Genomic DNA, 17,609 nt, shown 5'->3' with positions numbered 1-17,609 from the left:
ACATGCAGCTTGTAAATAATATTGATTATTTTTTGGGGGGGGGGGTCATTGAACACAAGGTGAGCAAAGTTAAAACGAAGATTGGGGAGACGTTTTGGGGCGATTGAGGGCAGCATACACACCATGTCCTCTTCGATTGTTTACATCATGTTTAAACTAATGTGCGCATGTTCAGAAATAACGCAACAATAAAAAAGGACAGCCAGTCTGCTGCCACCAATGTTTCAAAAGTCTCCTATAATAAATTAATATTTTCTTTGTAAAATAAGAATAAAGTGATTTTATCTAAAGAAGTACCCTCAATAATTGTGATATTTGTACTATTTTGTAAAATCTGAAATCGATTCGTCAAAAGTGCTTTGCGCGCTCGCTACAATTACGGCATAATGATAAACTAGCCTACAGAGGGCGCCCTAGCCATATTATTAGCAGAGAAGAATATAGTAGTTGTACTGCTGTGTCGTGTATGGGCCATCGTATTATTTTCAACACCGACTGGTTCCTGGCTTATTTCAAGAGGAATATGATTAAATCAGGGGACGGGAACCATTCTAATTACTGCTATCGATTAGACAGCGTGTGTGAAATGACATGAACGAACGTTTTACTTTCGCCGTAGTGTTCGTTCAGTGATCAAGCATTTCTCATCATCTTCTTCATCATCAACGCTGTGATTCCAACAAATGAGTACAGGTAAATTAACCAACCACGCGAACATTTAGCAAGTGGTTATCGTTACGCCGGCAGTCGATTTTGACAAAATGTTTGACCGTCTGGCTCCCTGACATCATTCCTGACATTTATGTCAGGATCTTTGGCTCTTGGGAACCAGACTATGAAATACCTGGTTCTCAATCTCAGAGTTTATTATATTAAATTCACTTTTTAAATAATCAAAAGATAGTGGATATTTTGCCGGAGGTAATGACGGCAAACTAACGATTACTAAAGGTTTGCCGGCGGCAATCCATATCAACACTACAGAGGGCGCTGTACTCTTTAACCTACTCTCTGAGGGTAGTTTACTGCATGTCAGTTGGTTATGCCAATGCCCTCCAGCTGCAGTTTATTGGCAGATAGTTTGTCTTAACAGTGAAGGCTCCAATTGGCAGGAGTTGGAGGCCCTGGAGGGTGCCTGATACTGACCAGCTGGGGGCACTCACTTTGTTATCAGAGGACTCTCATTGTTCTCTGTGGCATGTATTGGAGTGCCTGTCCAGTTACCCTTGAAATGACATGGCAGATATTGGAGGGCCATGCAAAAAACATAGGAGATTTTCTTGAGGCACATTTTGTCATGCGTTGGAGGGTCTAGTAGGGTAAGGGTTAAAATAGGGCTGAATTATAAGATGTATTAAATTCCCACCAAAAGTTGTGGAGCACGTTTGGTGTAATGGTTAAGCAAAGACTGTAAGCGGGATGACTCGCGTTCGATTCCGACCGCACCACATTTTAAAGTTTTTTTTCTCATCCCCAAATAAATAAGAATATTCTTCTTTTATTATTTTAACATGTCTCAAACATTTTTTGCAGAGTATTACATTTTCTTTTTCAGATTTGTGGCTCTGGAGGATTTTTTTTAAAAGGGAAATAAAGTCCGAAATTATAAAATGGTCTGAATCCCATCTTGTGAATACGAGGTAACAACGATAATTTTGGCATGGAGCCAGACTAAAATTTGTCACCGGAAAATGTTTAAGTACAAAAAAACAGTAACTGCGCATGTTCAGTGCATATCCGGCAAACTAACGTTTACTAAAGGTTTGCCGTCTCCGGCAAAATATCCACTGCCTTTAAATAATCAAAAAGAATGTACCTGGCCTAGTCAAATGCTAGGCCTTAAATCCAGAACTGTAACTGTAAGGTTTTTCAAACCGGCACAATTGCAGAATAGGCCCTACCCCGCCACTTGATTTATGCTGCACCTCGTACATGTTGTAGTCGTACTCGTAGCCGGCTACAGTGTCACGGTTGATTGCCCTCAATAAACCTCAGCGCTACATGTATCAGTGTTCAAAATTAGCAGTAGCCCGCTAGCCAAATGCTAGTCAAAACTGCGGCGGGCTAGTCAAACTATTCCTTAAGCATGTTAAGTAGCCCGGCTGGCAAGTCAAAAAATTGGGATACGGCAAAGATGAAAGGACAGGAATAGAAATCATTAAATTGAGAAAGCAAACATGTATCAACTGGTGTATACTTTTATGCGGGTTACAGTATTAGATCTGTTTATTAAAATGCAGTGGCAATCGTTACGGCAGCCGTAACGCATTTCCATTGTCTATCGTTACGGTAGACTGCAACTTATAAAAACATGAGAAGAAAATATAAAATTAGAAGGAAAAAAGTGAATTTGAACGTTATGAAATTCGGACTTTATTTCCCTTTTAAAAAAAATCCTCCAAAGCCTTGGGTTAGAAAAGGAAAAAAATTCGAGTGCAAAACTGAGATGCGAACCCGCAACCTCGCGGTGCAAAATCCTACCCTCTATCAACTGAGCTGTCGCACTGCTCGCTAAAACGTGGGGAAACAAATAATTATATACCTGCATGCGTATCAAAAAAGTATCGTAGAAGGCGCTAAACAACGGCTGCCGTAACGATAGCCACTTCGTTATTAAAAACACCGACAAGATTGCCTCAGAATAGATCAGAAATCAGTTGGAATTGGGGAAAACGAATTTTACTTACGAGTTACGACCTATATTCGTTCCAAAGTCGCCCTTATGGATCACGTCTATTTTCACATCACATACTTGCGTGAGAACGAAAATGATAACGACGCGAAGATTTACCTGCGTACATCTGATGGATTCTAGATTTATTCAGGCTCGTTTGGATCACATTTTAATACAGTTTTATCAACGAACATTTTCGTGATTTATTTGTAAATGAAAATAAATCCTTCAAATTTATTTGGAAAAGTTGTCCTTCCCAAAAGCCATTTGAGTCTCCTGTTTAAGTATTAGGCCTAATATAAGATTTTACCCAATGACCACCCCAAAATAATTTTAAAAATTGTCATGCTTGAGCGAGTGACCGAGTTTTTCAAGTCCACACGGAAGTTCTCGGAAGTGAGAGGTCAATCTTTGGCACAATATTTCTCCTTCACGTCATGCAAAAATTTTTAGTTTCAATAAAATTCCGAGGGTAATTTTCTTAAGAAATCAATGTACCAAAACTACTTCCAAAAACTCTGACTTTTACACGCTAATTTTCCTTTTCGAGGGGCCTGAAACTACCCTGTTGCGTAGCCGGCAACAGGGTAGTTGGTTTGGACTTACAATTTTGTCAGCAACTCCCATTCATTTTGTGTTGCTTCGTTCTCAAGGGACCCCCGCTCAGTATCCGCGTAGCTGGCAATGGACTTGAATTGTTTCTTTTCCAGTGATTCCAACTTTGTAGCCATAGAATTTAGGGGTGTATTTCCGAGTGGCGGGGTATTCTGCAGTTACTCCTTAGTCCTACAATCCTTAAAGAAAGACCAATAGAAGTTGCTGTAGCAGAAAATGCTCAAATTGTTTCAAATCTCCAAACTCTCCTGTCAAAAAAATGTTCGGCCTCAATATTTCACAATCATGATGTGGATAGGTACCGCTAGGGTGGGTTGAAATCCCTCAAATGTCAAACAAAAATATGAAATTTACAAGAATTTCATTCACCAGGATCACAGGAGTCTCGCACTCGGCTGTCTCTAATCATTTGCTTCGACTGAGGGCGTTTTAATTCTCTTGGCCAACTACAGCGTGGCTTTCATTTCATCCCACGAGGCACAAAAACACTCTCGGAATGAACACCGCATTGTAGTTGGTCAAGAGAATTAAAGTGCCCTCAGTCGACAGATTGTAAAAACTTACATACAGTTTTGGAAGTAGCTAGAGCTAGTCCAACTCTTGGCAAAATTTGGTTTTCTTAAAGAAAGCCGGAGCCGGCTAAAATCATGGAGGAATAACAATGGGAATACACTGCCTTTCTTAACTTTTCATCTGCAACCATTACCCTGAAACTATTTTCCTTTTTTTTTCACTCAACAGACTGATTTCGGACTATGAGTCTCACTAAGACTGATTCGACTGCAGCCATTGCCTCGCTCGTGAGCTATGGAGGAGAAGATTCGGAACCAGACTCGGAAGATGAAAACAGGGCAAGCCTGGGTAGGCTATGTTAGAATTTCACTAGCAGAGAAAAGATTTGTTAAACACTCAATAAAGGTCAAGTTGCTTAATTTTGTTTAATTACTGTGACATTTTCAATCAACTAATTCATATTTCATAAGTTCCACGTTCAAACATAGCCGAATAACCATGTGAGTGCTCCTTGTACTCTAACTTTCCCAAATCCTCCCAACTCTCTTTGCAAAATGGAGGGTTTTGCAGGATTGAGGCCATATGGCAAAGATGTGTGGCTGATTTTGGAGGATGCACTGTGTCAAGGTCTTTTGTTGTTTGTGTTCAGCCGTGAATACATTTAGGCCTAGACTGTACTTGAAATCCTCCGCACTGCTCCAGGATGTCTCTGGCCAAGCCTCAACATATTGACAGTCACTGCCGCAGGACTTTGCTGGATTCAGGCAGTGGTCAGCCCTCCACGGACATATTCAAGAAATAATGGAGGAATTTGCAGGATTGAGGCTACATGCTATTTTTCCATGAGGCCAATTGGAGGATTTTGCAGGATTGAGGCTACATCCCAGCAAAAAGGCCTGGGGAGTTAGGGTTAAACTAATGACCCTGAAAATCCTAGCCAGACATCAGCCCTCTGACAAGAACCACATGTTTGTGTAACAAAATCCATATTGTGAGTCTAGCCAGCCTCACCACATGGCATTGATAATCATCCTGTCAACAAGACTAGTGTGAGCAAGGAGAGGTTACCAACCAAATATTGTGCGATTGATATTGCTGTTGACTGGTACTTTTTCTGATTTGTAATGGTCCTGCTGATTGTCTAACTGACTGCTGTTACTTGACAGTCGGGCAGTGCTGTTGTATAGGGTTACCCAGTAACACCGCTGAATCTGGCGCATTGTGTAGACCATGTACGAAAAGACTTCCAGTGAAAAGCCATTGTGAATCAATTGAATAGAATGTGTGCACTCTGAGACCAGCTCTACTAGTTTCTCTCGTCTGAGTCGTCTTTACATATCATGTGTCCGCAGGTCTTGTGGCGTACGCGGGCGACGAGGAGAGATTACCTACAGAAGTCGCGGAAGACTCCCGTGATGCTGATGTCATCAGCGATGACGAAATGCCGCAAATCCAAGGACTGGCGAAGGTAAGTTGCCACGGAAAATCCCCCATTTTCCAATTTGGTTATTCAACATTCTATTAATTAAAAGCCAGCAGAATCATTTGCAGAAAATATTGTTAACGTTAGAAGAAAAATGTTAACCCTAACCGCCCTGAATCCTTCAAAATCCTCTTTGCGAAAGTGGAGGAATTTGGAGGATTGAGGTTACATGGCAAAAGTGCGTTACTGATTTCGTAGGATGCACTTTGTCAAGGTCTTGGGCTGGACATTGTGTTGTTTTTGCTCAGCCATGCATAAAGTTGGCCTGGATTATGCTTGAAATCCTCCGTACTGCTCCAGGATGTCACTGGCCTAGCCTTAACATATTGACAGTCACTGCCGCAGGATTCAGGCAGTGGTCACCCCTCCACGGACCATATTCAAGAAATAATGGAGGAATTTGCAGGATTGAGGCTATATGCTTTATTTCCATGAGGCCAATTGCAGGATTTTGCAGGATTGAGGCTATATCGTAGCTAAAAGGCCTAGGGTTAACAAACTTTCCTTGAAATGTTGTTTGAGAAAACATTGAAAAGTATGATTTTTTTCTCTTCAAAATTTGATGCTGATGTCCAAAATTTGATCACATGAGGGCAGTATTCAAACATCCAAGTGTTCAGAACCCTGCAACAAAAATACCCGATGAAGTTTTCGCAACTTCTCTTTCTCTTAATTGAAATGATTCCTTGTTGTTGGGTTCAGGTAGGAGACGATGCCTATCTTAACGCATCAATCAACTCGGAATCTGCGGTTGCGTTGTCGGAGAGTATCCGTCGCTCGTGTAGCATGGACGACGGCGACGTGAGGCTCCCCCCAGAACCGACGGGCAGATGCTCGAAACACTTACAGGTAACAAACACTCAAATCCCCATGGCAATGTTGTCGTACTCACACTCCTTTTCGTACAAACTCAAACTCTACTAGTGGTGTGAGAAATCCGAGATTTCTAAATCCGGTTATCACATTTTTATTTAAAGGGAAGATACAACATTTGCAAACATCATAAAACGAAATAATCAAATTATAACGAAATATTTTACTGGACTGTGAGTGAATGACAGTCTAAAGCATCCTGTAAAAACTTCCTGGTGTGCTGACATTTTCAAGAAAACTTGTATTTTTCCAATGCTGGTCGGTCGACCATCGTTGGAGAAAACTGGCTTTTTTTCAAAAAGTGCTCCTAGATTTTTATATTTTGTTTGTGTGCATTTTCTTTGCAATTGATTACACACATGTGAAGACTACAAGCCTGCTAGACTGATTCTCTGATCTTACAATTCCCCAAAGTCTATAAATTGCTCCATTTCATCTTAAGTCGGTCAGGGAACCAGACTACAAGAATATGATTGGTCTTCTTGGCTTTTCCAGCATCTACGAACCCAAAACGTGAAACAAGTCAGTGTAACAATATTTGCTAAAACATACTAATCCTCCAAATCCATTCATTTCTGAAAATTGCAGCAAAAGCAAATGTTGTACATTCCCTTTAAAGGGAAGATACAACATTTGCAAACATCATAAAATGAAATAATCAAATTATAATGAAATATCTTACTGGACTGTTAGTGAATGACAATCTAAAGCATCCTGTAAAATCGTGGTTCCTGGTGTGCTGACATTTTCAAGAAAACTTCCAAAGCTGGTCAGCCCACCATCATTGGAGAAAACTGGCTTGTTTCAAAAATTGCTCCTAATTTTCATATTTAGTCATTCCGCATTTTCTTTGCAATTGACTACCCTTCTGTGAAGGGGCACAAGCCTGCTAGACTGATTCTCTGACCTTACAATCCCCAAAGTCTATAAATTGCAACGTCTCATCTTAACCAGGGTCAGGGCACCAGACTACAAGAACATAGTTGGTTTATTACACCTTACCTTACAATCCCCAAAGTCTATAAATTGCAACGTCTCATCTTAACCAGGGTCAGGGAACCAGACTACAAAAACATGGTTTTGTTTTTTTAGATTTTCCAGCATCTCATAACGGAAAACGGGAAACAAGCTACCGTAATTTTCGGAATATAAGCCGCGCGGCGTATAGGCCGCAGCACGCAAAAATCTGCAAATTAAGATTTGAAGTCGGCGTATAAGCCGCACCGGCGTATAAGCCGCACCGACCGCAGCGGTTTAAATTTTGTAAGGCCTCCAAATTCTAGTCAAAATGCTCTGAACCATTTCCATTTACACTACGAAAGCTATAAAAAAGGGCCACAAAAGTTATATCAAATCATTTACAGTCGATACTATTACAAACAAATATGGAAATTGATGATAAGAAATAAAAAATGGGAATTGCTGCCGGCTGGCTCGTCAGTGAGCCTGCGCCGGCGAATGATAACATTTTCCCCCAGCACTTGAAAGAGCATGCAACCCACCATGTGTCGTCAGACTGGAGTGCTACAAATCCTGCTTTGTGGCAACAGACGCTGAGTTGTTTTGCCCTAAGAATAAACAAGTCCGTTTTTACAGCAAAACTTATCAAATTGTTGTGATTACTAATGAGTAGTAACGTCAAAAATTCAAGTTTGGATCGTAATTTTCTTCGAAAACAGTCAACACGATGCTGAAATTTTTGTGGACGAAGCCATTAATTTCATAAGGGGTGATTTCACCCCTGTTTTGAGTTTTACATCATTTCTTGAATACATTTCAAGAAAAAAAATATATTGTGATGTTGAACAACTGATTATCAAATTAAGATATGTTTCGAACTCCATAAAAAGTATTAGTTGTCTTTTTTTCATTTTTTAAACAGGGAAAATATTGGTAATTATTGTTCCCCAAGAAAGTACACCCCTTTATTACCACAAATGGTGTGGTCCATGGGGAATCCATGCAGCATGCATGCAGCATCACGTACGGCCGGTTGTTGATGTCGAAGAGATAGCTTTTACTAGCCGTACGTTTTTACCGCTCGGTACCTTTTTGTGGGACGTGCTTTCGGTTTGTTAATGACTTTCTTAATTGATAATTACACTGTATTTCAGCAACACATCTCTTCTTATACCACAACATTAAATACACATGTAAATGTCATTTTTATTCTTCAAGGCTCGGCGTATAAGCCGCCCTGTGTATAAGCCGCAGTAAACATTTTCATGGGCAAAATCAACGTATAAGCCGCGGCTTATATTCCGAAAATTACGGTAGTTGAACAATGTTTTCAATAGCACACTAATCCTCCAAATCCATTTATTTCTGGAAATAACAGCAAAAGCAAATGTTGTATTTTCCCTTTAAACTGAGTAACCATTATCTGATTTCACTGGAAGTTCCCATTCAGCTCACAGTCACGCCAACAAAAAGTGACGAGTGAGGTGCCGCACGAAATGCCCTCCCAATGACTGGGTATAGTTTGCAGGATTCAATGACCACTGGGCCTTTACAAAAACACTCCAGATGTGTAATGTTGACAAAATGGATGGGAACTCTCTGATAAGTCGAATGGGCAGGCTTTTCATATACCAAGAAGACCACTGGCTTGTGAATGCAGTTACAATCAGAGATCATGGAGCAAATTGGAGGATGTTCCAGTTGTTAGCGTGTGTCACGAAAACTTGTAGGCTGAAATTTTTTTCAAGTCGGTTTTGAGTATCTGGTTTTTTTTTAATCAAACGAAAAAGTGGAATTCAAACCGAATGTCCAAAAATCCGGATTTGAATCTCACCACTAACTCATACTGAAGAATATTTTTTGAGTCGTACATGTATTCGTGAGAATGTACTTTTACTCATAATCGTACTCAAAAGAAATAATTTTTTGCTATTAGAGCATTTTGTGGGCTATGAACTCGAGGTTTGTAAAAAAGAAGGTTGAAAGCTGTGCACAGGACTGCGAGCTCAACTTCTGTGAAATTTGGATGAAATTGGGCACTAAAATTGCTCTATTTTGCAATGGAGTGAGGCATCATTTTTCAAAAAGGCAATTGGTTACAGGACTGCTATTAGGGGTTATCATCTTTGGATGGAATTTTGTCCCAAAAGTCTTCAGATTAACCCCTGAAAATTTAACAGAAAATTAAAGATGATAAAGTATGCTTTAATTTGATGTGTGTCTCAAACACCTTGGACAATTGTGTGTATTTTAAAAATGATTTTTGGAAGTACACGTAATTATCACTGACATCTATGACAGTTGATTTACTGGTCTGTACCCATGTACACTGTATGTACTCATACCGACATTTTGTTTATGTTTTTGGTGCGTTTCAGGATAAGATTTCAAATTTCTACAAGAAACGCTTCAATCTGAACCGCATTCAGGCACGGAAAGATTTACGGAACCCTAGGTAAGTCAGAGTCGCAAAGTTATCGGCAGTGCGGCATTTTAACTATGTGAGGGTTGTTGCGTACTAGGGGATTTGTGCTATGTACACGCAGTGGCCGCGCTTCGCGGCAAATGAATTTCAGTCAGGCAAGATGGCGTCGGTCGGTCACCCCCAACTGTACTTTCTTTGCCAGTGAGGGGGTACTTGTGAACGGAGCAGATGGCAATCAATAGAGGGCTCTTTACGTACACTTTCAGAAACGGAACTGGGCACGGGCAGTAGTGACACAAAATCCCAACAACAAAACAAAAAACAAAAACAAGTTGGGTGATTGTTTACAATTTTCAGATTTATTGATGTTTGTACTTTTTGGTATGTCTACTACATATATTTTAGAGAAAAAAAATATAAAATTTTGGAAAACAAGAGTTTTTAAGGAAAAATTTGAAACATTTCAAGGCCTTTTTCTCAGCATTCTACTTTTTTGACATGTTGATAAATGGGAACTTTAAACAGCCATAACTTGTCAATGGAATATCCGATTCAAGTGCAACAAACAGTACTGCAAGGAGAATTGTATTCTCTTTCCTGATACCAGTAAATTTTCATTTGGACCTCATCCTAGATACGTCTCATTTTTCCGGAACGCCTCACAAACGTTTCATTGTTTTTTCGGTTGCAGTATTTATGAAAAGCTGATTACGTATCTCCACATTGATGAGCAAGGCAGCAATTTCCCGAGTGACGTCTTCAACCCTCATGGCTGGGATGAAAGTTCCTACTACGAAGCGCTCGGTAAGTGTTCCAACTAAAAGCAACTTCGAACTGTGGTTGTGTTATCACCCATTTCCGTGGCATGAAACAACTGAGAACAGTTCTACTCCCCTTGGATGCCAGGCCATCGCAGGTTACTCCCCAGCTAATACTGGTACCCATTTATACCCCTGGGTGGGGAGAGGCAAGTACGGTAAAGTGGCTTGCCCTAGGACACAACATATGACCAGCAGCTGGATTCGAACCCCTGACCCTCTGATCACGAGTCACAAACCCTAACCAATGTGGCACACTCCCATTAGGTAATCAGCGTTGTGTTCTGTGATTGGTTGAGAAGGTAGTGGGTAGAGAGACAAGTTGGTGTGAAGTAGCTTGCCTGAGGACACAATATATGGCTAGCAGTAGGATTCGAACCCCTGACCTTTTAAATACGAGTCACAATCCCAAACCACTAGACCACACTCCCCTTAACCCTGCGCAGAGTGACCTGCTACCCTTTAGGCCCCAGGTAACCGATTTTTTTTTTGAAAAAAAAAAAAGTTGAGGGCCAATAACGTTCACCTCCTATCTAATCCTCATTCAACCCTTGCCAAATCAGCTGGTTCAATGAACTTTGCAGCCAGGGCTACACCCAGGCCGTGTTAACAAACTTTCGACCAGGCCTCCTGCCAAGTCTCATTGAAACATCAACAAAGACCTGTAACTTGACACAGTCATCTCCCTTCATAACTGCATACCACAGCCGCCAGTCAATTATCTTTCCAGCGCACTGTCTGGACACTGTCTGGCACGTGGCTTTTTGTTGTATTGCTATGAATAGGGTCTTGCGTAGTGCAGGAAAGTACCTGCTGCCCAGAGGGCAGCAGTTGAGGAGTTGTTGTAAAGTTTTTTTAAAAACGCTGCGCAGGGTTCAGCGCAGTGTTGTGGTTCAGCGCAGTGTTGTGTTAATGGTAGTGAGAGGCAAATTGGTATGAAGTAGCTTGCCCAGGGACACACTGAATGGCCAGCAGCAGGATTCGAACCCCTGACCTTTTCAATATGAGTCACAAACCCTAACCACTAGGCCACACTCTACTTATTTTTGACTGCACTGACTTTCAACTGTATTCCTTCTATACCTTTGATTTTTACAGCTAAAGTACAAAAGGAAGATATGGCCAAACGTGAAAAGGAAAAGAAAGAACGAACCAAAGTAGAATTCAAGATGGGGATGGCCAAAAAGTCATTATCAGCATTAGCCCCGACGGTCACAACAACTGCAGGGGTAGCAACTACAACATCTACAGCTGTGACTACACAACCTGCAACCACCGCAGTACCGCTACTGTCCATCACGACTAGCCATTCGTTACCAGCCACTACTTCAGGTATGTAGCTTAAAATTTTGTGTACACAGAGTGAGTGAAAAAAATGAAACCAAAATGTCAGGACTATTGCTTTTATGAAGTTCTGCATGTAGCACTTTCAAAATCTAGGATATAAAAGCCCAATTCATAACCTTTGTTAGTACAAGAATCATTCACATGTACTTTTCAAGTTCCAGAATTTTAAACACAACCACCGTTTTAAGGTTCTGTCCACGGATCACAAAAAGGTGTGCGTTCTTCCAGCAAAACGAAAACCATTCACACACATCCCTATGTGATTTGTTTTCGTTTTGCTGAAAGAACACTTACTTTTTTGTGATCCGTGGGCAGAACCTCAAAACACTGGTCGTGTCTCAAATTCCATAACTTGAAAAGTACATGAGTAATTTGAATGATTCTTGTACTAAAAGAAAGCTTATGAATCGGGCTTTCGTATCCTATATTTTTAAAGTAGGACTTCAGTAAAACATTGGTCCAGATATTTGGGATTCAATTTTTTTGCTCACCCTGTATTTCTTACTTTTTGACTAGATTTTAAATTAAATATTTGATGGTTTTCAAGTAAATGTACAGGCGGATGATCATATTGATGCAGTCGCATATTGTGCTTGTGTTCTTGGGCAAGACACTTTACTACAATTGCCTCTCCATCCAGGAGTATAAATGGGGATCTGTGATAATCATATTGCAAATTGCAGTTGCCTGTGCTTGTGTTCTTGGGCAAGACACTTTACTACAATTGCTTCTCTCTACCAAAGAATATAAATAGGTACCTGTGATAAGTATATTGCAAATTGGAGTTGCCGGTGTGCTTGTGTTCTTGGGCAAGACACTTTACTTCAATTGCCTCTCCACCCAGAAGTATATATGGGTACCTGTGATTATTATATTGTAAATTGCAGTTGCTACTTCGCTTGTGTTCTTGGGCAAGACACTTTACTACAATTGCGTACCTCCAACCACGAGTATAAATGGGTGCCTTTGATATTTATATTGTGAATTACAGTTGCTAGTGTGCTTGTGTTCTTGGGCAAGACACTTTACTACAATTACCTCTCTCCACCCAGGAATATATATGGGTACCTGTGAGGGTTGATACCTCATGGCATGATGAACAGGGGTAATACTTATGAAGTGCTGTGAGACTTTGGTGTGAAGTGAAAAATAAGCGTCACATTATTTATTGCTATACATTGTTTGAAATGGGTTTTTTTTTTCGCAGACGAACCAGAAAGGAAGCGTAAATCAAAATGGGGCGTCGTTCCAACGGACACAATTCGACCACTTCTACCACTACCTACCCCCATCCAGCCATTCCCTATCACCATGGTAACCAGACCCCAGGTCAGCATGATGAGTGCCTTAGTAACCAACCCCGTCACCATGGCTCCCGTTATACCAGCGCCGACCGTCACAAAAACCACCGTCATTTCTTCCGTTGGAGTTTTGAAAAAGCCAAAGTTGGACAAATGATACACCATTGATTGAGGACACTTTTTGGCCAATATGCTAACCATGGGAAATATTTGCTTAGACAAATAGGTTACCAGCTACAATGTAGTGGTTTTTACATCCCCCGTGACTGGTCCCCGGCTAATATTTCCTAAGCATGGAAAATATATGCTTAGCAAAAATAGGTTACCAGCTAAAATGTTATGGTTTCTTTATCACCTGTGACTGGTCCTCCGCTTATTTTTCCTAAGCATGGGAAATATATGCTTAGCAAAAATAGGTTGCCAGCTAAAACGTAATGGTTTGTATATCACCTGTGACTGGTCCCCAGCTAATATTTCCTAGCATGGGAAATATATGCTTAGCAAAAATAGGTTACCAGCTAAAATGTAATGGTTTCTATATCACCCGTGACTGGTCCCCAGTTTTTTATAAAATTTCCTATGCTTTTTTCTGTTATTCTGCGCATTAAAAAGTGGTCGCCAATGAAAATTGTACTATTATTTATATCACTTTCAACTGGTGCCCAGCATTTTGCTTGCATATAAAACCTGGTTGATAGTCGATAGTCATGCACAGATAAGAACCTTTTTGTACAACAAATTTTTTAGCTGGGAAAACTTCTCGTGTTTTGTTTTTGAATGAAAACAGAGAAAGTGATTGAGATTGTATATCTTGTTAGCTTTTATTATGTAGTACATTATAACTTGTGTTTGTCACTAATTACATTTGCATGTACATGCATCTAATAAATGAAAAAGATTACAGAAAAGAATATTGTATATATGTCTTTGTTTCTCTAATGAAAGTCTAAACTACGTTTAAGAAGCTAACAATTTAAAGTAAATAATTTGGAATCAGAATACAGCGATAAGATCGATGTCCCATTTTGCCAAATGCACTTCGCTCGTACCCCCCGCCCTGCAAACAGGACGCTGGGATACTCTGATGAGCTTCACAGAATCTTGTGAAGGAAGTGGCCTATGACCTATGTATAAAGCATCTGGCTGCAGCTGCAGTTAAGACCGCAGTATTAGACAATGTGCGCAAATGCTATCCGAAAACTTCCCATAGAAATGCACACGTTCCATACCGGATGCACTATTTCTCTTTCATTGCGGACCATGTGGACAAATTTTGAGCGCCGCATAATGCGATCTGACCGTTCGTGATTCGAAACGGAGCCCGAGCAAGTGACGGGAATTGTAAATTTGCAACACAGATAAGTTTTACAGAATTTCCTACATTATAACGCTTTTCAATGAAAAAAAAACATCTCTAAACTGGAATAAAAGAGTAATGAATCAGTCTTAACGGCCGTTTCAAACCGTTCAGAGTCATGACCGGGATGACGCGCAGGTCACAGGTCACGCAAAATCCAACCAATCAGAGCGTGAATTCATCAGAGTATCCCAGCGTCATGTTTGCAGGGCGGGAGAACGAGCGAAGAAGCCAACTAAAATGTTCTTTCAAAAGAGGGCGCGCTACACAAAACGTGGTCACCAACGTACACAAAAAACTTGTGGCAACAACCTCCAGCAAGTTTGAAGTCTGTAGACCCAAATCTCGTGGAGGAAATGCGATATACGCTACAACTTTGTGCCGAGTTTTTATCTGTGTATACTATTTTTCACTTGACTGCCCCTCGGAGGCGGGGCCTTGGGTCCACGCATACCTGGAGGTGTATATCTCAACCTTGGATATGTGTTCAGTACAAATTCCCCAAACATTATACATGGATAAAAAGCTTGTTATTGTGGCAAAACGTCCAGCAAGTTTAAAGTCTGTAGACCCAAATCTCGTGGAGAAAATGCGATATACGCTACAGTTTGCTGCCGAGTTTTTATCTGTGTATATACTATTTTTCACTTGACTGCTCCTCGGAGGGCCTTGGCCCGCGCAAATCTGGAGGTCTATATCTCAACTTTTGGACGTGTGTTCATTCATTGCAAAATCCCCAAACATTATACATGGATGGAAAGTTTGTTATTGTGGCAACAACCTCCAGCAAGTTTGAAGTCTGTAGCCACCCTAATATTGGGGAGAAAAATGCGATATACGCTACAACTTTGTGCCGAGTTTCTCTCTGTGTGTATTATTTTTCACTTGACTGCCCCTCGGAGGGCCTTGGCCCGTGTGGACGGTAATTCTGTCCCCCGGTAAAAGTGTCCGGGGGGACAGAATTACCTAGGTAAAAGTGTCCCCCCTGTCCCGTTAATTCTGTCCCCCTCCAGGTAATTCTGTCCCCCCTGGTTTTGCACGCATAAGTTGTTATATTGATGTTATTATAATGAATTCAGCGCACAGGGTATACATTTTTAGATTTTTCCACCCTTCCTCAATGATTATCAAAATGAAATTAACGTTTAGATGTTAATCAACCGATCTATGTTTCTGCAAGAAAGCAGAAAAGGCACGCGTAGTAATACTCAACCTATACGGCTAGCGCGCACGCCCTCAGTAGGATTCGGCGGACAGTTGAGCACGTTACAGAGCACGTTACATGAGCACGATACATGCTGATGTGATGTGTCCGCTGAGCTTACTTTTCCTCGGGCTGTATTACCAAGCCTATTAATAGCGCAGTGAGGGACATCCAAGAATGTGTTATGTAACACTTCCCGCATGGTCTTGCAAGCATTCTGATTTGTGTTCCCAGCGTCATGCATGGGTGTGTGTGTGTGTGTGTTCATGGAGGAATAATTAAGAACGAACTCCTTGGTCCGTGTTCCTTGCTCGTTCGAGTTCCATTTTGTCTTTATTTTTGCTACCATGCGGCTTAATATAAATGTGCATTTCAAGTCTTTTTTTGCCCACCATGCAATTCGCTCGCTCCCGAAGTCGTCATCAAAACGGGAGTTGTGCTTTGACGTAAGCACCATTCCCGAATTTAGCAAGGCGCCGCGCAAAAAAAGTTAATAACTTTACTAATATACAGTCTGGGTGCTAGACTTGTGACGTTGCACGGGACACATTTACCAGGGGGGACACATTTAACGTCGTGCAGGGGGACAGATTTACCTAGAGGGGGACAGGTTTACCTAGGTAAAAGTGTCCCCCGGACAGATTTACAGGGTCACGACCCAGTAAATCTGTCCGGGGGGACACATTTACCAGGGGGGACAGAATTACCTGCCACCCCGCGCATACCCAGTCAGTCCGCAGCGAACGCGATAATGAGGTCAAATCCCGAACTTTATGGAGGTCTATATCTCAACTTTTGGACATGTGTTCAGTACAAATTCCCCAAACATTATACATGGATGGAAATTAAGGTTGTCATTAATTTTTTTTTTTTTGGTGCTATGTAACACATTTCTGTTGAATTTCAGGAAAAATGGTCATTTGACAAAAATAATAAAAATGTAGTGTTGTATTAACGAAAAACGCAACCCGGCCGAATTGAAGTCAACTTTAATGGAATGAAAACAACGGACTTGGTTTCCGGACGATAACTCACGAAATAACTATTGTAACAAGCTGAAATTTTACTTATATATTTGTCGTCACATATAACACAATGGTATTGTATTTCGGGAGAAATGGTTATTTAATTAAAATGATATAACCATAACAATGTAATTTGCGCGAAAAAAACAAACCGAAATTAAGCCCGTAGTACTTAAATGATCTTTCAAAAGAGGGCGCGCTACACAAAGCTTGGTCACCAGCGTACAGAAAAAAAAACCGGCTTAATTTAAGTTAAAGTCTACTGACAACCGGCCTAACTCCTGAACAAAACCAGAGCACTCGTTCAGTGGACGAGCCAAGAAATACCTTTTTTTCCCTGTTGACAAAAATTCTTAAGTGGGGACCACTATTTGTGTAGTGCGCCCTCAAATGAACCTGATGAAAATTAAACTGACCGAAAGAGCGCCCTCTGTGTCAGTCTAAATTTTAGAATGATATAGAGGGCGCCCTTTGTGCAACCTTTGACACATTTTGTTGATATCGACACCGATGCCGAGGTAAACGTTCTAAATTTTTCATGGTGGAAAGATTTCCATTTACGAAGTTCACTAATTTTCCTCTGTATTGACTAACAAGCCCCAGATAGCAATTTCATGTCATCAAAGTCAATTTGAGCAGTGAGAAAATACAAGCATTTTCTTAGAAAACCATGAAAACACTTATAATTTTTCAGTCCAACCAATCTCATACAGTCATAGGGTTTGTACACAGGGTGTTGTCTGTCCTTGCTCTATGGTTGAGTGAACTTCGTATATATACTATATAGTATATGGAAATCTTTCCACAACTTTTACTTTAGTGATCGTTTTGGAAACACTGTGTAGGGAAAGATCGTGCGGTGCATGCCCCAAGTTCACACTGCAGCTGCCCAGTATTCGCGCAACCAACTTTCTTGGCTCGTCGTATTTTTTTCAATTCACACAACACGGACCGAAGATCCTCATATCTCACTCAAGTTCCTGTTTAGACAAATTCAGCAGTATTCTTGCCCGT

The 17,609-nt window shown here is 40.8% G+C and overlaps 2 protein-coding genes across 4 annotated transcripts in view; both read left to right on the top strand.

Annotated features, from left to right (window-relative positions):
* Nucleotides 1–515: 515 nt before the first annotated feature.
* Nucleotides 516–13,920, top strand: LOC119725784 (SAP30-binding protein-like). Its single transcript, XM_038197358.1, has 8 exons — nt 516–693; nt 4,031–4,150; nt 5,155–5,270; nt 5,988–6,134; nt 9,497–9,573; nt 10,235–10,347; nt 11,460–11,693; nt 12,916–13,920. The coding sequence occupies exons 2-8, from the start codon at nt 4,045–4,047 to the stop codon at nt 13,164–13,166; spliced, it is 1,044 nt and encodes a 347-aa protein (XP_038053286.1). The 5' UTR covers nt 516–693; nt 4,031–4,044; the 3' UTR covers nt 13,167–13,920.
* Nucleotides 13,921–17,050: 3,130 nt separating this feature from the next.
* LOC119725783 (kinesin-like protein KIF27) overlaps nt 17,051–17,609 on the top strand; it is a 34,538-nt gene continuing 33,979 nt past the window's right edge. For all 3 annotated transcript variants that reach the window (XM_038197356.1, XM_038197355.1, XM_038197357.1), the window contains exon 1: nt 17,051–17,113. The gene's annotated coding sequence lies outside the window, so the exon portion shown is untranslated. The remainder of the gene's footprint in view (nt 17,114–17,609) is intronic.

This window comes from Patiria miniata, unplaced genomic scaffold (genome assembly GCF_015706575.1).
Source record: "Patiria miniata isolate m_02_andy unplaced genomic scaffold, ASM1570657v1 HiC_scaffold_19, whole genome shotgun sequence".
In the NCBI taxonomy this organism is placed as follows: domain Eukaryota; kingdom Metazoa; phylum Echinodermata; class Asteroidea; order Valvatida; family Asterinidae; genus Patiria; species Patiria miniata.
This window is presented reverse-complemented; position numbering and strand designations above follow the sequence as displayed.

Bases quoted from the DNA above. Each gene is read 5' to 3' on its own strand.
- LOC119725784 (XM_038197358.1), top strand. From the start codon at position 4,045: ATGAGTCTCACTAAGACTGATTCGACTGCAGCCATTGCCTCGCTCGTG. The intron at 5,271-5,987 runs GTAAGTTGCCAC...TGTTGGGTTCAG, and splicing joins AAATCCAAGGACTGGCGAAG to GTAGGAGACGATGCCTATCT. The intron at 11,694-12,915 runs GTATGTAGCTTA...TTTTTTTCGCAG, and splicing joins GTTACCAGCCACTACTTCAG to ACGAACCAGAAAGGAAGCGT.